We start from the raw sequence: 24,925 nt of genomic DNA on the forward strand, positions 1-24,925 counted from the left end.
ATACATGTGTTCAGACAGACGTGGGGGCGGGGCATGTCTGTATGTCCCAAAGAGACCAATCAAAACAGTTATGGAAAGTATAAAAGATATTTAATACAAAATCGCTTAAAATCATCAACAAATTGAAATATTTACAACATCAGCAGTGTCACTGGCCTGGCTGTGGCGGGTGGATTCTGTTGCTGCATGGAGGAGGCTGGAGTTGGCCAGAGGAGCAGGTGGCTGAAGTGGCCTGCTGGACTTTGGTCCACTTTGGTTTCATGGTGCTGCTTTACCCTGCCCAAACCTTCAGGGGTGTCCAGTTCTGCAGTTCCGAGAGGCCCTCCTGCTTTGCACAGTTCATAGGGAGTCAGATGGGCACAGATGAGTCAGTGTTTGTGTTCTGAAGGGAGACTTGGGGGCTGTCGAGGGGGGCAGTCCGGGTGAGAGCAGCTACCTCAGTCATGGCCGCCTATGTCTGCTTCCCTGACCGGAAAGAGAACCTAGTAGAGAGACAGTGCTTAGCAAACTGAAGCAAGTGGTGCAGAACCCGCTGGCAAAACTTAGCAGTGCTTGCAGGTCACTGAATACATCCAGGGTTCCCTGCAGGACCGGCACCCTTTAGGGACTTTCTGCCTTCAGTCACCTGCCCTTGTGAGGCCAGTGTGGTAAATGATCAATATCCCTGTTTTATAGACAAGCAAACAAGTTTGTGAGCTTAAGTGTTGGGCCCAGGGTCACATACCAGACCCTGACCAGAGCCTCTATAACCCCTTGCTATACCTACAGAGGGAGTGTGGCTTTTTTTTTTTTTTTTTTAATTTTAGGAGGTTTTATTGTAGGGGAAGAAATGATTTCTCATTGTTACCAATAGGTCTTTGCTATAAGTAAAGCAGACATCTGCAATGGGTAAAGATTAATGTAGGCCCTGAAATAGGAATACCCACGTTTACCATGTCTTCTCACTCAAAGGCAAAGTTCTGAAAAGGAAGCAAGATGTCCTGGGTGTGTCACCAAGTACAACCTCAGTGCTGTTTCCAGTTGTGATAAAGATGCTGGAGGCCGGAAGTGAGCTGGGACTGGGCTCTTGCGAAAGACCTCAGGACAGTGCTGGTGTCTGCCCCAGTCAAGGTAGAGCCCTTGACTGGGGCAGACCTACCATCAGGACACAAAAATTATGACTCAACCATCCTTCCTCTGCACCTGGGTGCACCCCCTTACCTCCCACCTAGTCATCAATTCAGGGACCTGGGAGTGGCTCTCACCCATCCACATCCTCTGCTATCTTGTAGTCATCATGCCCCAAACATGTTCCTAGTCACACCTCATCTCATGGCCACCCCTCCCCACCAATCCTGTGCAAGATCCCAGGATGGGCTCGTCACTCACTCACACAGAGGTCAGAATGACCATGTCACTCTGTGGAGCCAAGCAAGTAATTCCTCAGCTTATACATTGTTGGGGCTGCCCATGTCCTCAGGATAAAGATGAAATCTTCGGACCTCCCCAGTGTGCACGGGTTAAAGTCTCAATGCTATCAAGCCTATCACCAGCTACTGCCACCTGAAATGACCCACATGGCACAGCAGACTTCTGCTTCCCTCTGCTCCCCTCAGCAGTGTTTCAGTAGATTCACCTGTTCTGCTCCTCACTCTGTTTCTGGTGAGTTCACTTACCCTTGCCACACCTCTGTCCTACACTCCAGCCCTTGTATGCGTAAGTAAATAAATCTTAAAAAAAAAAAAGATGGAATCCTTGCTAGAATCGTCTACCTCTTGGGAAAGGCATTTATTTACTCAATGCTGTTGTTCCATCAGGCTGACCACAAGACTGTAGTTCCACGCTTGATCGACCTGTGCACAGACTGCTTTATCAGGATCAGACGCCTAAGTAGTGACCCAAAGAACTCCCTCAAAAAGAGGCAGAAGGAAACCAGTAGTGAATGCCTTCTGGAAGTTTCCTTTACAGTGGAATACTCAACCAATGGAGGCCCTGGTGGAGAGCGGCAATGCTCTTTCATTTACCCTCTTACCTTGGGAAGAAACATTCCCATTGGCCCCTGCTTCCATGCTGTCCCCTAAAACTCCCCCACCCTTTCCGCCTTCCTCCACAATGCAGCCATTATGTGTATAAACGTGGTCATGTCACTCCAGTCTCACACCATCACAGCAGCTGGTGAATCCATTCTCCCCACCCCCACCCCTACCTAATTCTCTTTGCTGCTCCAGCCACATGATCTGTGCTCTACCAGTGCTTTCCGCCTCAGGTCTTTTCACCAGCTGTGCCCTCTGCCAGGAATGCTCTTCCTTCAGGTCTTTAACATCTTTCAGGTCTCAATTTGAGGGTCCCCTCCTCACAGAGCCTTTAGAAATCCTCCAATCTAAAGTAGACCCAACCGACCTCCCTTTCAGCACCCTGCTTGTATTCTTCACAGCATGGACAGTCATGGCCATGTAACCTTGTCCTGAGATGGCATTCCTCACTGGCTCATTCGGCCCCTACTGGAATATAAGCCCCATCACTTGGCTTGTTCACAGTGCTTAGAACCATCTCTGGCACACGTGGCGGGCCCCCAGTAAGTATCTTGAGGGAATGAATACGTCTGGGTCCTGGTGGTCTTGTCTGACCCAGGAGTTTCTGTGCAGCTGCTCCGAGTCCCTACTTCAGACTCAGTTCCAAAGCTGTTTGCATCCACAGAGCCAGCTCCTCCTTGCTCTCACCTGCTGTGTGGGGTGGACAGGCTGGCCTCTGGGGTTGGCAGCACAGGCACACTTGGCCTCTGGCTGGGCACAGCCAGTAGAAGGGGCCAGCAGAAGCTGGGAAGATAAAGAAGTGGGGTCCGTTCCTACCAGGCCATGTTTTACCAGTTGCTGCTTTTCTCTTCAAAAGACCACACTCCTCTCTGACCACCTCCCCAACATGCCCTTCCTTGGCTTTGCCCTCTGCACCCAGTCCCAAGGTGCTTCCCAACCCTAACTGGATCTCTTAGTCCTGTTTGTGTCTGTGAGATGTCCATTCTTTAGGTCTATTCAGTCTCTGCCATCTGCTGCCCTGGCTCAGCTCCCATAGGACCCTGGGGGACAGACCCTGGACCACACAATTTCACTCCTGGGAAATTTACACTGAGGTCCACAAGGGACAGAAAAAAGCAGGAAGATATTCCTCAGAGCAGCATCTACAGCGTGGGGGTTGGTGAAGGCAGCCTGGGCCTCTGTCACTGGGAGAAGAAAGGTTCTGCTGGGGCCTGAAGCAACAAGCTGGGCATCCACCCTGCAGTATGGGTAGATTCAGAGAACAGCCTTCAATTCATGTCCATCAGTACTTGAGTGGTCAGGAAGTGGCCTATCTACATGACAGGTGCTGATCAGCATTAAAAGTAAAAGCAGGCCCTCCCTGGTGGCACAGCCCATTAAAACACAGCACTGAGAAGCTAGAGCCACTTCCACATGAGTTCGATCTCCGCCTGCCCCAGAGGAGATCCACATGGCCCAGCAGACCTCTCCTGACCCGCCCACTGCTCCCCTCAGCAGTGTACTTCATCAGTCGGCCTGTTCTGCTCTCCACTCTGTCTCTGGTGAATCCTTTCACCGCCCCTCACCTCTGGCTTATATCCCAGTTCTATATGCATAAATAAACATATCTTTAAAAAAAAAATGTGAAGGTAATCCTGTCATATGCTACCGGCATGGACTGGACAGAAAGAAAAAACGCTGTGGGAGGCAATGATAACAGGCACCTGGAGAGGTTAAATCAGAGACAGGGGGATGGTGAGGCGGGGGAGGGGAGGGTGATGGGAAAACAAAAAAGTCCCAGAGAGGACAGTGGTTGCACAAGTGTGAGTGTGCTGAAGGCCACTGAGCTTATACTTACGGCTGAAAGGGTGTGTTTTAATATTATGTATGTTACCATGAGGTTTTTTCTTTTTCTTTTTTTAACTAAAACAAAAAAATTCAGTGGAGTTTAGTTCTCAAAACCTAGAGAATGTTAGCATGGCGCAGCTAAGGCTATGCAGCCCAGCTTGCTGTGGGCGAGCTATGCGTGGCTTCCAGCCCTTAAGGCAGGGCTATTCCTAAATGGAATGTGCTGGAAGTGTAAACTGTAAGCTGGTTTTCAGGGCTTGCTATGAAAAAAAAAAGGAGGTAAATTACCTCAATAATGTAACATTTTGGATAAGTTATGTTGGGCTGTTAAAATATAGATTCCCTCTCTATTTTAGAGATAAAAGGGATAGAGGATTCACCAGAGACAGACAGAGTGGGGAGCAGAACAGGCAGATCTACTGAAACACTGCCGAGGGGGGTTGGGGAGAGACAGGAAAGGTCTGCTGTGCCCTGTGGGTCAGCTCTCTGGCCAGGGATCAATAACTCAGGCTGTAGGGGTGACAGTGCTGAAACTTAACACCAAGGCCACTAAGGAGGGCCAATATACACCTTTGAGATTCATTAAATATTAGAACAGAGGGAGGGTGATGGAGGCACAGGATGGAAATGAGTGATGAGGAGAGAAAGGGATTAGCAAACATCAAGCAGAAAGGACAAGGAGGACTGGGTGCCATGAGCTGAGAATCATGAATTCAAACTTCCTTTCCTGACATTCAAAAAGAAGTAAGAGGAAAATATTTTCTCCCCTCTTAAGCCTGCCCTGGAAGGTGCCCCAGAATCTCAGACCCCTGAAAACGAGTGCCCTGTGCAAAGGGAGCCAACAGAGTTTGGGGCTCATGTAACAGGTCACTGTTGTGCCCTCAGCACCCAACACGCCTGGCACAGTGTAGACTCAGTGTCCGTTTGTTGACTGACTAATGACTTAAGGAAAGGGAGAAAATGAAGGGCACCTCAGCAGTCTACTAAGTAGCATCTTTGAGCCACCATCAGCTTGGGACTAATGGAACTAGAACAGAGAAGGCAGCTGGTAGCCGAGGATGCAGTGGGGGAGGTCATTCATATCATAGACTCTTCCACATACTCTACATTTTTCTGACTGAAATTACTGGCCAGCACTTGGAAATCTGATTCCATGAACAAATCTGGCCTTTTGAATTTTCTCAAGAATTAGCTCTGGCAGCATGTTCTCCCTTAGCCAGAGGGACCCTCACCCGCAGCCCCTACATCACTCAAGCACATCAAGTGACTGGTGCCCACAGATCTTCCAAATGCCTGAGGGGGCTTCTCACTTCCTATCCAGAGACCTGGGGCTGGGAAATTGTCACAGGACATTCTCAGAGCCACTGGCAGACTGGCAGACTGCCCCAGCGCAGGGGAAAGGTGTGCCCTGAGGACTGACATCCATACTGAGAAAGCACCCCTCAAAGTACATTCCAGGCATTCTCCCATCAGAACTGCCTGGACAGCTCATTAAAAATCCAGATGCAGGGCCCTCCCTAGTGGCGCATTGGGTTAAAGCACAGCACTAAGGAGCTAAAGCCACTTCAGCATGAGTTCGATCCCCGCCCCAGAGGTGAACCATATGGCTCAGCAGACCTCTCCTGATCCGCCCGCTGCTCCCCTCAGCAGTGTACTTCGTCAGTCTGCCTGTTCTGCCCCCCTCTGGTGAAGCCTCTCACTGCCCCTGGACCTCTGGCCTGTCCCCCAGTTCTGTATGAACAAATAAATAAATAAATCTTAAAAAAAAAATCCAAATGCCGGCCCTCCCTGGTGACGCAGCGGGTTAAAGCACTGCACTGAGAAGCTAAAGCCACTTCCGAATGAGTTCGATTCCCACCTGTCCCGGAGGTGACCACATGGCACAGCAGACCTCTCCTGACCCGCCCGCTGCTCCCCTCAGCAGTGTACTTCGTAGACCTGCCTGTTCTGCTCCCCACTCTGTCTCTGGTGAAGCCTCTCACCACCCCTGAGCCTCTGGCCTGTACCCCAGTTCTGTATGTACAAATAAATAATCTTTTTTAAAAAATTAAAAAAAAAATCCAGATGCCAGGCTCTCCCTGGTGAAGCTAAAGCCACTTCAGCACAAGTTCAATCCCCACTCTGGAGGTGACCCACATGGCACAGCAGACCTCTCCTGACCTGCTCGCTGCTCCCCTCAGCAGTATATTTAGTCATTCGGCCTGTTCTGCTCCCCACTCTGTCTCTGGTGAATCCTCTCACTGCCCCTGCACCTCTGGTCTGTATCCAGTCTATAGGCATAAATAAATAAATCTTTTTAAAAATCCAGATGTCGGGCCTCCCTGGTTGCGCAGGAGTTAATTCGCAGCACTAAGAGCTACTGGCAACCACTGCAGCAGGAGTTTGATCCCTTGCCAAGGGAGTGACCCACATGGCACAATCCCCAGATACGGAGCTGACCCACAGGGTGCTGCAGACCTCTACTGCCTCTCCACTACTCCCCTCAGCAGTGTATTTCAGTAGATCCATCTCTTCTGCTCCCCTCTCTGTCTCTGGGGAATCCTCTCACACACACCCCACCCCCACCAGCACTTCTGACCTATATCCAAGTTCATCTTTGTAAAAATAAATAAAATATTTTTTAAAAAGCAATCCAGGCCCTCCCTCGTGGTGCAGGTTAAAGCGCAGCACTAAGAAGCTAAAGCCACTTCTGCATGAGTTCAATCCCCTGCCCCGGAGGTGACCACATGGCGTGGCAGACCTCTCCTGACCCGCCTGCTGCTCCCCTCAGCAGTGTGCTTCCTCGATCTGCCTGTTCTGCTCCCCACTCTGTCTCTGGTGAAGCCTCTCACCGCCCCCGGCACTTCTGGCTTATACCCCAGCTCTGTATGCATAAATAAATAAATCTTTAAAAAAAAAAAGCAATCCAGCACAAGTCCGATGCCTGACCAGGGAGCTGACCCACATGGTACAGCAGACCTCCCCTGTCTTGCCCACTGCTCCCCTCAGCCGTGTACTTTACCAGTCTGCCTGTTTGGCTCCCCACTATCTCTGGTGAATCCTGGTGAATCCTCTCACTGCCCCTGTACCAGTCTGATTTCTGAGAATCTCAATTTTTTAATGCGCACCCCAAAAGCTATGATTTGAGGCTCAGGATACACAGAAACAAAATATTAACAATGGTGCGAAAGTTGGGCAGACGTCAAGGGGAACTACATTATGTCTCCCCAGTGAGGGGAGAAACAGAGTCCCCCCAACATGGCAGGGAAGTGAGGTGATGAATCAACCCACTTCAGCTCTGAAAGTTATGACTCCTGCTCTTATTGTGGCTGTAGTGTCACAGGGAAGCAAGTATTGACTACATGCAGGGAAGCAAGTGTTATTATGTCGCAGGGCAGCATGGTGAGTAGAATCTAGACTTTCTTGGGCTCAAGTCACTGTTTACTATTGTGAGACCTTGGGCAAATGACCCTTGGTGCTGATTTCTTCACCTATAAAATGGGGATAATGAAAATCCCCACCTCCCAGATGTTGTGATGAGCCACTGGATTAATGTGTCAGGGGTCTGGCAGGTATTTAGTTCCACTAACACTGACTTTTCCTTGCAGCAGCTCCAGGAGGAACAGGATCTCTCCATCTTGCTCGTTTCCTTTCATCCTGACTCTTTCTCTAGCAATTCCTTAGCAGCCATGGGGCAGCGAGGGGACTTACAGCTTCCGTATGATGGTTTTCTCCTCCTTGTTGCTGCTGGCATTGCCGGCCCTGGCAACCAGATCCTTTTCTCTTCTTCCTCCTGAGCCTTCACTTGGTGGAATCAGACCACTGGAAAAATGGGGGTAAAAAGTAGGTTGTTTCAGGGCCCTCCCTGATGGCACAATGGGTTAAAGCACAGCACTAGGAAGCTATCGAAGCTACTGTAATACAAGTTCGATCCCCAGCCGGGGGGTGACCCACATGCATGGCAGACCTCTCCTGACCTGCCCACTGCTCCCCTCAGCAGTGTACTTCAGTACATCTGCCTGTTCTGTTTCCCACTCTGTCTCTGGATAATCCTCTCACCTCCTGGCACCTCTGGCCTGTACCCCACTTCTGCATGTATAAATAAACAAATCTTTAAAAAAAAATAGTAGGTTGTTTCATTGTTATACCTCTTACCCAGTAACTCTGAAAGTGAAAGTTTTTCCATAGCTTTTATATTCCTAGTAACACTGAAAGTGCTAGGCTCAGCAAGATTCTGATCAGGTGAGACTCTTCCTTCCATGTTCATATCTGTTTTCTTTCCTCTTGTTGAATGGCACTGGCTAGCACTTTAAGCTGCTTTTAAGGAGGAGGACCATGTGTCAGTTCTCTAACTGAAGTCTTGATTTCCTAGTTAGTAGAATGAGGATAACAAGAGCACTACCTTCTGAGGACTGAGGGGCTGAGATAATACACAACACCTGGCATTCACCCACTTATTCATTCCACAAGTATTCATTAAGCCTATGCCATGTCAGGGTAGGGCAGATGCAGCTGTGAACAAAACAAGCAAAATACCTTCTTATATACAATTATTTCTGTAGGGGAGGAAACAATAAATAAATAAGTAAAAGTTAGTGGGCTCCTTGGTGACCTAGAGGGTGTTTCAGTGCTATCACCTCTATGATCGGAGTTTGATTCCCAGCTGGAGAGCTGATATACATGGCGCAGCAGACCTCTTCTGTCTCCCTACTACTCCCCTCATCAGTTGACTTCAGTGGATCTGTCTGTTCTGCTCCCCACTCTGTCTCTGGTGAATCCTCTCACCACCACCACCCCCACCTCTGGCCTATATCCCAGTTCTTCTACAGCAAAAAAGTAAAATAATAATAATGTTCAATAAGAGGGATCATCTAAAAATTAGTTGTCCTCCTATCTATTGTTTCAACACTCCAAAAAAGTGGTTTAAAAATAATGATTTATGATTTTTCAATTTCTTACAGTTGGCTTGGGGGTTCTCCTGCTGACCTATTCTGGGTTCTTATGTGGCTGCATCTCAGGGACTAAATTCCCCTTCATGTATGCTCTCCACATGACTACCTTGAGCTTCCTCATAGTCTGGCAGTCTCAGGCAGCCTTTCAAGAGCACAAAAATTGGAAGCTACCAGGCCTCCTAACTCTCTTACTGAGGAAGCCAAACAGCATCACTTCCATCATATGCTACTGGCCAAGGCAGGTCATAGGCCAGCCCAGACTCAAGGGGAGGGACGCAGACTCAGGCACACTCTCTCTCCTCTTGGAGAGAGGAGTGGGAAAGGCTGACTACAAAAGACTTGCAGAATAGGGGAGACAGTCAGGCTGCCTCTGGAACAGCCTACCACACTGACGCTAAATCAAGCTCCAAAGGGGCACAGCTGCTAATAGAGCGTCGCCTGACATGCTGGTTTCTCCAGAATGTAGCAAGAGTCTAAACAGAATTCTGCTGTACCAGATGAGAAGTGCGTATCTGGTGTTCTTGGGGAATTCAAAGCTGGAAATAAGTGCGTTGTTTCATTCCCTGCCAAGCTGCTCATGGCCTCAGCAGTTCTTCTTGACTACCTGTGTCAAAGTGCTCATTCAGCTACAGGGACACAGGTCTTCCCAGGAACATGGGCCCCACCTCAGCTGAAGGAAGGCTGTTAAGTCCTGGCTGGCAGGACTCAGCCTTTTTCAGGTCTAGCTTCCTGGAATAGCTTGATTTTACTGCTGTTCCCTTCGCAGAGCTACAAGGCAAGAATTTCAAGAACATAATCCCTTAGGCTTTGTTAGGTTTTGTTTGCTATGATGGCTTGTCCTTACTTCCACACTCTCAGCAGTGAAATGTGGTATATCAAAAGTGCAAGGCTTTGAGCCCCCCTGTCTGAGTTAACACCCTCCCCATGGGGGCTTCATGGAAGCTACTTGACCCCACTGAGCTTTAGATCATCTTGAGGGGGAAGTGTTACCTAACTCAGGGGCTTGCTGTGAGTACCAATTGCAATGACTTTGGGATACAGTTAGACAGCCTGGCCCCTGGTAAGTATGGATAAGAATTAGCAGCCTCATGTTCTCACTCTTTCTTGTTCCTTCTCCCACTTCTAAGGAAACTTAATTTGTTTAACTAGGGATTGCCCAAATTATTTGATGGCAGAGCCTCTATTTTAGATACACTTATGTGAAAGAAATGATTTGGGAAAAAGTTGTGCAGATGGACTCAGCAAAATTCATATTTTTTCTTCTCTTGCTTGGCCCATAATCCCTTTCGTGTGCATATTCGCTGTGTTTAACTTTTACAGCATTTCAAACTTGCAGAATAGTTGAAAGGCAAATACAAAGACTTCCGTTTATCCAGCTCTCCTGATTGTTTAGCTACATCTCTGCCTGCCCCATCGGTCCCTGGAGCACCTCAATGGACTGTGTGTGTCAGCTTCTGGCTTCCATGCTGGTCTGTCTTCCCCACTGCCTAGCATGGACTTCTGTTTTGTCCTCTGCTGTACCCTCATGCCAAGAACAGTGTCTGGCATGCAGCAGGTCTTCAGTAAACTAGGTGAATGAACATAAGGACTGATATGCAACATATCAAGAGTCTCAGCCCAGGGCCACCCCTGGTGGTATAGGGGTCAAAGCTGTCAAGCTATCAGCTACCAGTTATCGCAGACCATTGCAACATGAATTCAATCCCCAGCCAGGGAGCTGACCCACATGATTCAGTAAACCTGTGCTCCCCTGCTGTGTCACTGTGTGCCCGCTGCTCCCCTCAGCAGTGCATTTCAGTGTATCTGCCTGTTCTGCTCCCCACTCTGTCTCTGGTGAATCCTCTTACCCCCATTCCATTGGCCATTACCCCAGATCTTGTATGCATAAATAAATCAATCTCAGGGCCTCGCAAGTGGTATAAGGGGTTAAAGCACAACTCTATGAAATATCCACAGCCACTATAGCATGAATTCGATCTCCGTAGGGAGGTGACCCACATGCTGCAATAGACCTCTCCTGCCCCATCTGCTGCGCCCTCAGCAGTGTATTTTGGTCAATCTGCCTGTTCTGCTCCCCACTCTGTCTCTGTTGAATCCTCTCACTCCCTGCGCCTCTGCCCTGTACCCCAGTTCTTATATGCATAAATAAATAAACCTTAAAAAAAAGAGGTCTCAGCCCAGCAAGGTCCTGCTCTACTTTGCAGGAGGCCCCACTCCCCTAAAGCAGCTGAGCCCCACCTCTTGTAGCACTGAAGCTCTTCCTGCACCACCAGCAACTGGGACTTAAGTTTGTTGCGCTCCTGTAGCACGTCCCTCAGCTCCTGCAGAGTGAAGCGTGGCCGGTTGGGGTCAGTCAGGTCAACCACCATTTTGTCTGGTCCCAAGCTCACCTGGAAGAAATGATGTCCCACATATCAGTCCTTCCTCAAGAGGAAGGACTGTCCACCCAAGAAAGGAAAGCTCTGATTTGCCACACCCAGGGATGGTCCCTATGACGCAATGCTTTTGGAAGTTTTTGATAGTAGAGAAGCAACGTTTCTGAGCACCTCTCTCCTCAACAAGAGCCAGGGCTCCTTGGGAAATGGGTGACTCCAGAGCTGGGACAGGGTAAGTACAAGGTGGGCCTGGAACTTTTAAACATCTTTTTCTATAAGGGGTGGAAACACATCAAACACACAGTATAAAGGAATGCCTCCTGCTCAGCCAAGAATTATTTGAGTATCAAAATGAGTAACAGGAACCCAAACCCAAAATTTATTTTTTTAAGATTTATTTATTTGTGCATACAGTACTGGGGTGCAAGCCAGAGGTGGAGGGACAGTGAGAGGATTCACCAGAGACAGAGTGGGGAGCAGAACAGGCAGATTGATGAAGTACACTGCTGAGGGGAGAAGCAGATGGGACAGCAGAGGTCTGCTGTGCCATGTGGGTCACCTCCGAGGCAGGGGGTTGAACTCGCACTGAAAAGGTTGTGTCTAGCTTGCAGTGCTGCGTCATAAACTATTGTGCCACCATGCAGTTTATTTTTGTGCCCCCTAAAGTTTATTTTTAAAGATTTGTTTATGTATGAATACAAGAACGGGGTACAGATTAGACATACCGGGGTAAGAGGATCCATCAGAGACAGAGTGGGGAGCAGAACAGGCAGATACACTGAAATACACTTCTGAGGGGCGCAGTGGGCAGGTCAGGAGAGGTCTGTTGTGCCATGCTGGTCAGCTCCCTGGCCAGGGACGGGAACCATGCTGCGATGGTTGTGGACAGCTTAGTGGTGCTGAGCTTTAACCCCCTGAGCCACCAGGGAGGGTCCTCATACCTAAATGTTGAACACTAAAATAATAACTTTACAGAAATACAGTGGTAAATTGTATGTGGCCAGTGGGCTAAGGATGTCCAAATTTCTGGTTAAATATTGCTTGGGGGTGAGTCTGTAAAGGTATTTCTGAACAAGATCAGTGGTTTAAATTGGTGAACTGAGGAAAAAACTTAACGTGGGTGGGTTTCATCCAATCCACTGAACCAAAAGTAGAACAACAAGGCAGCAGAAGGGGGAGTCTCTGTTCTGCTCTTCTACTTGGGCATCAACAGTCCTGGTTTTCTGACTCCCAGATCTGACCAGGACTTACAGCCCTGAGTCTCAGGCCTTCTCACTCACACTAAGTGACACCACTGGCTCTCCAGCTTGCAGACAGAAGACTGTGGGACTTCTTAACCCCATTAGTACATAAGCCAGCTGCTAGAAAAGAAATCCTCTTATATCTGTATCTCCCACTGGTTCTGTTTCTCTGAAGAACTCTGGTGGATTCAGGGGATAAGAAGGGGAATTTGGGCCTTCCCTGGTGGTACAAAGTGTTAAAGCACAGCACTATGAAGCGATCCACAGCCACTGTAGCATGAGTTCGATCCCCTGCCAGGGAGGTGACACACATGGCACAGCAGACCTCTCATGTCTCTCCCGCTGCTCCCCTCAACAGTATGTTTTAGTAGATCTGCCTGTTCTGCTCCCCACCCTGTCTCTGGTGAATCCCCCCCCCCACCATGGCACCTCTGGACTGTACCCCAGTTCTTGTACGCATAAATAAATCTTAAAAAAAAAAAGAAGGGGAATCTATACAACTAGGGCCTCCCTGGTGGCACAGGGGTTAATGTTTCAGCATTATCAAGTTACCACCAACTACTGCAGCATGAATTAGATCCCCCCTCAGGGAGCAACCCACAGGGCACAGCAGACCTCTCCTGTCTCCTGCTGCTCCTCTCAGCAGTGGATTTCAGTAGATCTGCCCATTGTGCTTCCCATTCTGTCTCTGGTGAGTCCTCTCACTCTCTTCCCCCACACCTCTGGCCTACGCCTCAGTTCTTGTATGTATAAATAAAACTAAATCTTTAAAAAAGTTAAAATAAAGGAAATGTTTGAAAATAGCCTAAATTCCATTAATAGAAGTCTTCTTCAATAAGCAAAGACAACCCCTCTTAGGAATGTAATTGGGTGGTCCCTAGGAGAAGGGAAGTTCCAGGTTCCCTGCCCCACCCAGAAGGAGGGTGGAACTGAGCAGAGAAAAAGGAGAGAGAAGAAGAGAGAAGGAAGACAGATGGAGAAGGAGACCTAAGGAAGCCACATGGAGCAGCAAACATGTGATGAAGAAACTGGGCTTGTTTCCTGACCCTGGACTGGTTAAGGCAGATGTGGGTGAGATACCTGTAGGGAGGTGACCATGGCAGTGTTTATATTGATTTTGATTTTGCTCTTTTCCTCTTACATTTGTCTGGCCATTTCTGACCCTTTTCCATGGGTCCCGGCCAGAAGGTGCTTTAGTCTTGTGGCAGGCTTTCAGGCCTTGCTTTGGGCCAATCCCTTTTGGGTTGATTTTTGCCCACGAGGGGATGGGTAACTTCAGGTGTTTGATTTAGAAGTTATATTCTTTGTGTTTCATATTGTATATTCACTGTATTAAAGTCACTTTTCATTAAAGCTTTATATGTTTTGTCTTGTTGCGGCGGATGGCAGAACCCACTTAGAGCAGGCAGGTTTTGGGGCTTCAGGGGTGCCTCTCTCTGAATTGAGGTGCCCTATAACAGGAATACTCTACATGTGATAAAAAGGCTAAGGCTGATGATAGAATGTAATAGTGACCAGTCTTCTTCTCTCCAATTGGTAAATTTTAGTGCATTCACAGATACCCTGAGGGTGAGGGCTGTGGGGAAAAGGGCACTTTCACTGACCACTGAAGGGTGTGCTGCCTTAACCTCTCTGGAATGCAATTTGGCAATTCTTATCATCATTTCAAAGTGCCTTTGCTTTCACTCAGAATCCATTCAGCTAGACTCTCCCTGGGGCCAGGAATCCAATGTCAGGATTATTCACTGCTACTGGCTAAGAACAAAAGATTGGGGCCCTCCCTGGTGGCTCAACAGGTTAAAGCACAGCACTGCAATCTGCCTGTTCTGCTCCCCACTCTGTCTCTGGTGAATCCGCTCACTGCACCTCTGGACTGTACCCCTGTCCTGTATGCATAAATAAATAACCTTTTTTTAACTAAAAAATGATTGGTAAATAAATGTCTCTTGAGAAGAGTCTAGCTAAGCAGAGATTCTTTGTTTTGGGGGCTATACATGCTTCTTGGCAGCCTGGTAAGGCCCACAGGGGTTCCTTCTCAGATCAATGCTTTTCTTTTCTTTTTTTTTTTTTTTAAGATTTATTCATTTATGCATACAGAACTGGGTACAGTCCAGAGGTGCAGGGGCGGTAAGGGGATTCACCAGAGACAGAGTGGGGAGCAGAACAGGACGAAGTACACTGCTGAGGGGAACAGTGGGCGGGTCAGGAGAGGTCTGCCGTGCCATGTGGGTTATGTCTGGGGTCCAGGATTGAACTCACCCCAAGCGGCTGTGACTAGCTTGCAGTGCTGTGTCCTAACCTGTTGTGCCACCAGGGAGGGCTCAGAACAATGCTTTTCAATAAAAAAAATAGGCAGGGCCTCCCTGGTAGTGCAGGGGTTAAGTCTCAGTACAATGAAGCTATCCACAGCCACTGCAGCACAAGTTCTGTCTCAGACAGGGAGCTGACCCACAAGGCTCAGCAGACCCCTCCTGTCTCCTGCTGCTCCTCTCAGTGGAGGAGAGGAGTGGAGTGGAGTTCAGTCAATCTACCTGTTCTGCTCCCTACTCTGTCTCTGGTGAATCCTGCCCCCACACACCTTTGGCCTACACCCCAGCTCATGTATGCATAAATAAATTAATCTTAAAAAAAAAAAAAGGCAGAGGAGTACAAAGAAGCCCTCCCTGGTGGCGCACGGGTTCAATAAAGCACAACACTGCAAATGAGCACAGCCACTTCAGTGTGAGTTCGATCCCCAGCCCCAGAAGTGATCCACAAGTTATGGCAGACCTCTCCTGACCTGCCCACTGAGCACTGTACTTCATTGATCTGCCTATTCTGCTCCCCACTCTGTCTCTGGTGGATCTTCTTGCTGCCCCTGCACCTCTGGCTTGCACCCCAGTTCTGTTTGCATAAATAGATAAAATATTTAAAAAAAAATAAAGAGGACTACAAAGAAACCAACTAGGATGACACAGGCTCATCCAAATGTCTGCTTCTTATATTAAATAAGATGATCTAGCCACAGGTCTAGTTTAGTAAATACTAAACAAAGGCAAACTTTTGAGATGCGTACTGCATGATGATGAGTTACACACTACCTGTGGGTTCCACTGGTGACTCTCGAGGCACAGCTCATTTCACTGCAGTTGGTTGCCAATGTTCATGAATGCAGAAGATTATACTATATTTCACTTGGAGGTTGATGAAAATAAAAATATAAATTTTCCCATACAGGTTCATAGACCTCTTGGCGTGGGAGGGTGTGTACCAGGGCCTCATAAATTTCAAGTTAAGAACTCCTAGCTTGTTTGGAGGTTCCTCAACTGCTAAACATGGAGCTTCCATATGACCCAGCAATCCCACTCCTAGGAATCTACCCAAAATACAAAAAAACACTGCTTCAAAAAGATACCTGCACCCCCATGTTTATTGCTGCTTTATTTACAATTGGAAAGTCATGGAAACAGCTCAAATGCCCAAAAGTGGATGACTGGATTAAAAAGATGTGGTACATATATACAATGGAATATTACTCAGCAACCAATAAATAAATCAACAATAAATAAATAAATAAACACATGCCTTTTGCAGCAACATGGATGGGGCTGGAAAAGATCATGCTTAGTGAAATAAGCCAGAAAGAAAAGGGAAAATAATGGATGGTTTCACTCATAGCAGGAGTATAATGGACCAGGCAAGAAAATAATAATAATGATAATGAACAGTTATATACCAGAGACATTTTATAGGGGTGGAGTGGGGAATGGGATCAAAAACAGTAGGGGGAGGGAAATACACTGGACTATGGTGATGGCACATGGGTGATTTGGGGATGGGAAATCCAAGGGGATTACAACTGGGATGGAAAAGTGCACAAAATGATGTAAAAATAAACTACTATAAAAAAATAAACTCTTAGCTTGGACAATTGGTAATATTGTACAGTACAAGTTTTCATAAGGCATTAAAAGATGAAGAGGCTCTTTATAATCTGATTAAGTACAATTTTTATGATATAGTAAGAAAAACAGATAAGCAGGAATACCATTGGTATAAAAATTAGAAATATATATTTATGTTGGTTTGTATTTGCATAAAGTGTCTTTAGAAGGATCTATAAGAAACAGGTCATTTAAATTTTTTCCAGGGAGGGAAAATGCGTGACTGGGTAGAACAAAATGGGGAAGGAAATCTTTCAAAGCACACTTATACCTGTTGAATTTTGAACTTAAACTTTTCAAATAGAAAGGAACTATCTCCTGGCTTCCCTAGTGGCGCAAGGGGTTAAAGTGAAGTGCTTCGAAGCTGCCCAGCTGTCTGCAACCACTGCAACATGAGTTCGATTCCCCGCATAGAAATGACTCATGTGGTGCAGCAGACCTCTTCTGCCCACTGCTCCCCTCAGCAGTGTATTTCAGTAGGTCCACCTGTTCTGCTCCCCACTCTGTCTCTGGTGAACCCTCTCACCCCCTGCACTTCTGGCTTGTACCCTAGCTCTTGTATGCATAAATAAATCTTTTTTTAAAAAAAAGAGCCATCCCACATCCATTAAGCAACAGTAAACAAATAAACAAAACAGAAAATAACAAATGTTAGTGATGATGTGGCCCATGCACATGGTGGAGTAGTATTCTGCCTTCAAAAGGAAGGAAATTCAGTGCATGATTTGACAGGGAATAATCTTGAGTACATCATGCTAAATAAAATAAGTCAGTGACTAAAGGGAAAATATGCAATTCTACTTTTATGAAGAATGTACAGTAAGTGAATTCACAGAGCTATTAAGTAGAGCAGTAGGTTCCAGAGTCTGGATGGAGGAGGAGGAGACAGAGAGCTGGTGTTCAGTGCATACAATTTCAGTTTTTTTTTAATAGTTCATTTTATTTACTTATTTTAAAGATTTATTTATTTATGCATACAAGAACTGGGTATAGGCCAGAAGGAGTTCTGGAAAGGACAGAGATGCTGGCTGTTCAAGGGTGAATGTACTTCATGCCCTCAATTGTACCTTTCTCCATGGTTAAGGTGATATATTTTATGTATACTTTCTCACACTCAAAAACAAAAACAAACAAACAAACAAAAAACCTAGTGGCACTGGCTGGCATTCATCTCTCTCTTTGCCCTTTTCCCCACCCTCATTCTTAAGCCTGTGGCTTGGGAAGTAAATGTGCGATCTCATCTTTGGCTGATGAAACTTGTCCACTGTGGCTCACAGGAAGTCACAAGCCCTAGCACAGACCACACTGTTCATATTGTAGAGGGGCTTCCTCCATATCCTTGGAGCCTGGAGTTGGGGGGGGGGCACCAGGGACAGGGCACTGATGTGGGTGGAGCCATTGGGTAAGTTACTTCACAGCTCTTGAATTGCAAAAGCCAGGCTACTCCTCGTGATACTCAGCCATCTCATAAAATGGGCAGTAAAGAACCCTATCTACAAGTCAGACAGCCACAGTGGGTACTGAATGGCTGAAATAACAGTGTGCCGGGAAGTCACTGGAAACCACCGGTGAATGTGTGCGCTGTGGACTTCTCACCAAGGATGTCACCACTGCATTAGTGTTATGCTTTCCTGGCACTTGGCTCCCTTTGTGACCTTATATTCTAGTTCTGAGGCTATGTGTGCTTTCCACTAGATATGAAGGGCTCTTTCCTAATTTGCTCCCATCACGCCAGCTCTCATTACTGTGTACAGCAGAGCAGCTCAAATGGCTGCATTTTAATATGACAGCTCTGGGTTCAAATGTGACTCCAATTCTTACTTGCTGTAAGTCCTCAGGCAAATTACCTAGTTGTTCTTTGCCTACCTTTCTGTAAGATGGGTATATTAACAATGTATTCGATGAGATAGTCCACATAGAAGAGCTTTTTTCTAACTGTCCTGGAGATGTTCTGCTAAATTGCACATTTGAAGCTGCAACAAAAATTTAAAAGCTCACAAAAATACAAAAAAAATTAGGAAAAGGACAGCTATGCATCATGTTACTAAGTGTGAGATAGAGCAAACTGCTACATCAAATTTTTGTTTCACCAATACTTCATTTTGGAAAATGTAATTTTGTAAAAATGGATGTATAACATAATTGTAGTAAGATGCACTCATCTTGAAGTTATGACTTGATGATTGTTAACATCTGTAAACACTCAGGTTAACAAATGGAGCATTTTTAACTCCATATAAATTTTCCTCTCCCCTTCCTGGGTTACCATCAATCTACCTTCTATAATAAGGCAGATTGCTTGCTCTTGAATTTCATGTAAGCAGACAGTAGGCTATCTCTAGTACCTGCTTCTTTCTCTGAATGAATCATCTTTGAGTTTCATCCACACAGCTATATACATCTTTTTCATTAGTGTGTAGTATTCCAGTATATGGATTATACCACAATTAAAAAAATTCATTCCTCTGTTGTATTTGGGTTGTTTCCAGTTTGGCACAATTATGAATAAAGTTGTTATAAAATTCTTGTAGGGTCTTTTTGTGTGGCGATAAGCACTCATTTTTCTTTACTTAAAAGATATTTCCTATTCTAGGTCAAAGATTCCTTAAAGGTCATGCCTAGTCCACAGCATCAATCTCACCTAGGAACTTGTTAGAAATGCAGATTCTCTGGTCTCACTCCAGACTTAATTAGAAACTGGGGCTCAGACCCAGCAATATTTTTATGTTTTAATAAACATTCCAGGCGATTATGCTGTACGCTAAAGCCTGAATACCACTTTCTAGGTGATGGTTAAAAGTGCTGGAACCAGAACAGACTCAGCGCAGGAGCAGCACCTAGTATGTGCTCAATAAATGTAGACTGTCATAAGCTTTTGTCTGCGGACAGGGTATTTCTAACTTGCTGTTGATGACAGGGACCTCCTTGCGTGTGGACACTCTACCCGGAGTTTCAGGGTTGCTAGATCTCCCTCCCAAACTCACCATCCCGCTGGTCGCTGAGCCCTCTCTACGAAGCAGTTCCACCTCTTTCTTGAGGTTGTCCCGTTCCATTCTCAGCTCCTCTGCCGTCAGGTTGCCCTCATTCACAAGCGTCTCCAGCATCTCCAGGACACGGACGATTTTGAACTGCAGCTGTGTCACCCGGGGGTCGCTGCCCAGGGCCATCAGCTCACGGCCCATCACATAGGAGATGTCGTACACGTCCTCGGCAGTCAGCTGGAATGGACTCTTGCTCAGAGCTCCCTCTGGCCCAAGCTCGCCCCCTTCTTCCTCCCCGCCCTCCTCCTGCTCCTCCTCTTCCTCCCCTCGCAAAGGGGGCTCCTCCATAGCCGCCCAGACCCCTAAAACGCGAGGGAGCTGCTTTCTGAGCCTACGAAAGTGCAACTTCCTCCCTGGGAGGAAAACTTTCAGCTGGCAGGAGGACCCCTCCTGCCCGCGGCGGGGGCTGGCCCAGGGGCAGCCAACCAGTGCGGCCGTGGGGCGGGCCGGGATGTGGGTTTGGGGGGCGGGGAGACAGCACCAGGCGTTTCTCAGACCAGAACGCGGGTTGAGCTTTCCCTTCCGCGGCCCCAGCCGGAAAGCGGGCTCCAGGGTGGGTATGAGCGAGCACGGACTACAGAGAGGGAGGGTAGCCGAGAAGGAGAGCGGAAGGTGAAGGGGTGACCGCGATCCCGCTGCCTGGGAACTGCGGTCAACTGGGAGGGTGAGGCCCTTGCCCCGCCCCTGGCGACGGCCGCCTCGGCGGCCGCGTTTCCCTGGAGACCAGGCGGCTGGGAAGCCAGAAAGGCACCCAGCGTTCCTTTCCACACTCAGACTTTTCACCCGGAGGATTTGCATGGTGCGTGGGGAAGTCCCGCGTCTGGTGGAGGGTATTTTCCGAAGTCTGCTGCAGGACGGAAAACAAACGTCAGGCCGCTAGCAGAGTCGGGGAACCCGGGCTTCCCAGTGAGCTTTGCTGGTGGGGTACGCGGAGAACGCCGACCACGGGCTCCCCCACTGAACCGCAGTGGTGGGCTTGGGGCCTTAGGGTTGCAGGGGAAGATTCTTCGGGAGATGACAGCAGGAAATGAAGCCTGGGACAAAAAGCACTCAGGAAGTTCTCAGCTCGACGCTGGTATTAATTCTTCATTCTCTCTACACGTGCCTTCCAGGCTCTTCCTAGCTGAGTGTAGGAGGGAGGAGGAATAAGCAAGACAAAACCCACTGCTTTGAAAATCAGCAGTGTGTCTACAGATACACAGAATCAATATTAAGGAGAATATCAGTAGTGCTGATTATTGCACCAGGCGAACTATTTTAAGTTTGATTAGAGGTTTGTGATAATCAGTTGGAGAAAATAGTTGAGGAGCTTGGTCTGTCCTAGCAACAATTATCTTAGCAAATTTCTTGGTGGCAGATGTACCCACAGTGAGGTTCTGGAATCACTATGGAGAACGGACAATGATAAAACAAACCGAAGGCAAAACAAACAAACAGAACACATATTACTTTCAAAGGGCATAATGTTCCAAAATTCAAAGCCAGGCCCCTGGGTGGGGATATTCTACTCCAAAAACTCTCAGACACAACAGAGAGGTTAAGTACCAAGAAAAATCAACAAAATGTGGTATATCCATATGATGGCTACTTATACATAAAGAGCAATAAAGGAGAGCCCAGAAATAATAGTCCTTTGCATAGGGGAGCAAATGATTTTCAAAAAGCATGCCCAAACTGTTCAGCTGGGAAAGGGTCAGGGAAAACTGGACACTCACATGCAAAAGTAAGAAATTTCACTGTTACTTTACATCACATACAAACATTAAGTCATAAATGGGTCAAAGACCTAAACCCAAAACTATAAAACTCTTTTTTTTTTTTAAAGATTTATTTATTTATTTATACAGAACTGGGGTACAGGCCAGAGGCTCAGGGGCGGTGAGAGGCTTCACCAGAGACAGAGTGGGGAGCAGAACAGGCAGATTGACGAAGTACACTGCTGAGGGAAGCAGCGGGCAGGCCAGGAGAGGTCTGGCTCGCCATGTGGTCTCCTCCGGGGCAGGCGGCAGGCGGGAATCGAACTTATGCGGAAGTGGCTTCATATTCTCAGTGCTACGCTTTAACCCACTGCGCCACCATGGAGGGCCAGAAACTATAAAACTCTTAAGAAAAAAACAGAGGGAAATTTTCACGACCCTGGACTTGGTTAGAGTTTCTTGGACCTGGTGTCAAAAGCACAGGTAACCAAAGATGAAACAGATAAACCAAACTATATTAGCATTAAAAACTTGTGCATCAGGGCCCTCCTTGTTGGCGCAGCGGGTTAAAGCACTGCACTAAGAAGCTTAAGCCACTTCTCTATGAGTTGGATCCCCGCCTGCCCCGAGGAGATCCACATGGTGTGGCAGACCTCTTCTGACCCGCCCGTTGCTCCCCTCAGCAGTGTACTTCATCGATCTGCCTGTTCTGCTCCCCTCTCTGTCTCTGGTGAATCCCTTCACCCTCTGCATCTCTGACCTGTACCTCAGTTCTATATGAATAAATAAATAAATCTTAAAAAAAAAAACCAAAAAAACTTGTGCATCAAAGACCACAATTAGGGGCTCTCCATGGTGGCACAATAGGTTAAAAAACAGCACTAGGAAGCTATCCACAGCTACTGCAGCTGGAGTTGGATCCCGGGACAGGGAGGCGACCCAATGGGCTCAGCAGACCCCTCCTGTCTCACTCTTTGCTCCTCTCAGCAGTGGATTTGTCGGTTTGTCTATTTTGCTCCCCACTCTGTTTTTGGTGAATCCTCCCAACCTCCCCATCTCTGTTCTACACCCCAGTTCTTATATACATAAACAAATTAAAAAAAAAAGCCTCTGGACTATCAAAATAAATAAATACATGTGAAATAAATTTAACAAAGAGGGCCCTCCCTGGTGGCACAACAGGTTAAACAGGGCACTAGGAAGCTAGCTACAGCTGCTTCAGCATGAGTTCTATCCCCCACGATTTCTACCCCCAGCCAGGGAGGTAGCCCACATGGCTCAGCAGACTTCTGTCTTACCCGTTGTTCCCCTCAGCAATCTGCCTGTTCTGCTCCCCTGTCTGTCTCTGGTGAATCCTCTCTTTGTCCCTGTACCTCTGGCCTGTACCACAGTTCTGTAGGTATAAATAAATAAATCTTTTTAAAAAAATGTAACAAAGAAATACCAGACTTGTACAGTGAAAATTATTATATGTCATTGAGAGAAAGGAAAGATCTAAATAAGTGGAAAGATAGCACCTGGATTATAATATTGAATATTACTGGGATGGTGAATACTCTCCACATTAAGTCAAAGAGTCAGCACAGTCCCTGTGAAAATCCACAGAAAAAAGTTTCCAGGGCAGGCCCAAGAAGAAGGTATTGTTTGAAAATCTTGTCTTCAATCTTGCCCTTGGCTGTTGAATGGGTGTGGAGTTTTAGTTCTGCAAGATGAAAAGAGCCCTAAGATTGGCTGCACAACTGTGTGAATGTTCTCAACACCCCTGGACTGGAGAACAGTTAGGTAGGAAGTTTTATCTTTTTTTCTTTTAAGATTTTTATTTATTTATGCATTGAAGAACTGGGGTGCAGGCCAGAGGTGGAAGGCAAGAGGGCTCATCAGAGACAGAGCGGAGAACAGAATAGATTGACTGAAATACACTGCTGAGGGGAGCAGCGGGGAGACTGGAGAGGTGTGCTGTGCCATGTGGGCCACCTTCCTGGTGGGGGATGGAACTCAGGCTGTAGAGGTGACAATGCTGAGACTTACCCCTAGGCCACCAGGGAGGCCCCCAAGATAAGTTTTATCATATGTGTAGTTCTAGATTTTTTTTTTTAAGATTTATTTATTTATTCATACAGAACTGGGGTACAGGCCAGAGTTGCGGAGGGTGAGAGGATTCACCAGAGACGGAGTAGGGAGCAGAACAGGCAGATCATAGAAGTACACTGCTGAGGGGGCAGCGGGCGGGTCAGGAGAGGTCTGCCTCGCCATGTGGACTCCTCCAGGGCAGGCGGGAATCGAACTCATGCGGAAGTGGCTTTAGATTCTCAGTGCTGTGCTTTAACCAGCTGCACCAACAGGGAGGGCCTCTAGATTTTTTTTTTTTAGTATGTGAGGAAACTCTGGGGGTGGTGAATGTGCTGTATTTTGATTTTGGAGAGTTTTTATATGCAAAGTGAGAAGGTGTGAAGCTGTAACCTAATATATGTGCCTTTCTTTCAAGTGCATTATAACCCAATAAAGTGCTGGGGTCGGGGAGGAAGGCGGCACCGATGCATGCTATACCAGGCATGACCCTTGCAAACATAGGCAAGGAAAAATTTGAAAGCAGTGGGTCATAAGGCCATACCTTGTAGGGTTCCATTCACAGGAAGTGTGCACACAGCAAACCCAACAGGAAGGGCAGTTATCCAGAGCTGCAGGAGGAGGCAGGGGGCAGGGTAGTGGTTGAGGTTCCTTGTGGGGTGACGGAACATTCTACAGCTGGACTGCAGATGGTGGCACAACTCTGAATACACTAAATCCCCCTGTCTGGCACACATGTGATAGGCCAACGTCTCACAGGAGTGTCCAGGGAAGCAGCCTTCTGAGCAATGCATAGACAGTATTCAGTGTGGTTTAGTTTCCTGTGTCACCTCCAGCACCCCAGGCACTGCCACTGACTTGGGCCTCTTTTACACCACTGTCCTGGACAGAAGCTCCTTCTGCCCTGAATTTCCTGAGAACTGCACTTGCTATGGAGCCCCATGACTCCCTTCCTCTGTTGTTACCTAGTGAAACCCAGTAAATCAGGCCCTTAAAATGCAACAAGTTTTCTAGTGAGTATTGGTGTTTTTGATATATATAAATTTAATATGTTTATATATTTACATATAAATATATAAACAATGAAGAATCTTTTCTTTTTCCAAGTATTTATCGAATTTTTACTATATGCAAAGTCAATAGCCTCACGAAGTCAACAGGCCATGGAGTTAAGTGCTCTTGACTTGAACCTCACACCTGCTATCTGATGGTAACTATATTTGATAGAGTCCTCCAGTCTCTCCAGGTTCCCGCTTCCTCTTTGAAAACTGGGGAAAATAAAAGTAATCCCAAGGGTGGAATTGGATGAAGGAGGTGAAATAGCACCCACTTTGAGTTACACAATAAATGAGAACTAGGGATGTAAAGTGCAATACAAATGCTACAGCTAACACTAGCTAACACATATTCCACTGTATGTATGAACCACATCTTCTTGATCAGTCATTTATTTTGGGGCATTTGGGTTGATTCCATGTCTTCCCTAGTGTAATAAAGTAGAAAAGAACATCAACCAGCAACTATAAGCCAGAGACATTCTACATGGGAGGCTCGGGGAACAAGATCAAAGCTGGAGCAGGAAGAGCACATGGGACTGTGGTGATGACTCATGGGTGAAGTGGTGGTGGGAAATCCACGGGGATTGCAACCGAGATGAAAAAATGTACACAAAGAAGAATAATGTCAAAAATGTATTTATAAAATAAAAAAAATGTTTTCTGGGGTTTTAAAAAAAAAAGTAGTCCCCAAGACTTGAGGATTAGAGCAATAGTGCAGGAATAGTATCTAGCATACTAAAAGCATCAAAGGAT

General features: G+C 46.9%; 1 protein-coding gene across 1 annotated transcript; it reads right to left on the reverse strand.

Moving 5' to 3' along the window:
* Positions 1-14: 14 nt before the first annotated feature.
* On the reverse strand, positions 15-19,669 carry RILPL2 (Rab interacting lysosomal protein-like 2). The gene is made up of 4 exons (XM_004690817.2): positions 19,294-19,669; positions 11,009-11,160; positions 7,530-7,640; positions 15-482 (listed from the first exon to the last, which is right to left on the reverse strand). Exons 1-4 carry the CDS (start codon positions 19,636-19,638, stop codon positions 452-454), a joined length of 639 nt encoding a protein of 212 aa, XP_004690874.1. The 5' UTR covers positions 19,639-19,669; the 3' UTR covers positions 15-451.
* Positions 19,670-24,925: the final 5,256 nt, after the last annotated feature.

Source organism: Condylura cristata, unplaced genomic scaffold, assembly GCF_000260355.1.
Source record: "Condylura cristata isolate star-nosed mole 26May11 unplaced genomic scaffold, ConCri1.0 scaffold00029, whole genome shotgun sequence".
NCBI lineage: Eukaryota > Metazoa > Chordata > Mammalia > Eulipotyphla > Talpidae > Condylura > Condylura cristata.

Excerpts from the sequence above, each read along its gene's own strand:
- RILPL2 (XM_004690817.2), bottom strand. The coding sequence starts at position 19,638 with ATGGAGGAGCCCCCTTTGCGAGGGGAGGAAGAGGAGGAGCAGGAGGAG. Across the intron at positions 7,641-11,008 it reads GAGCTTCAGTGCTACAAGAG|TGGTCTGATTCCACCAAGTG; the intron begins GTGGGGCTCAGC and ends CCATTTTTCCAG. Across the intron at positions 483-7,529 it reads AAAACCATCATACGGAAGCT|GTTCTCTTTCCGGTCAGGGA; the intron begins GTAAGTCCCCTC and ends TCTCTCTACTAG.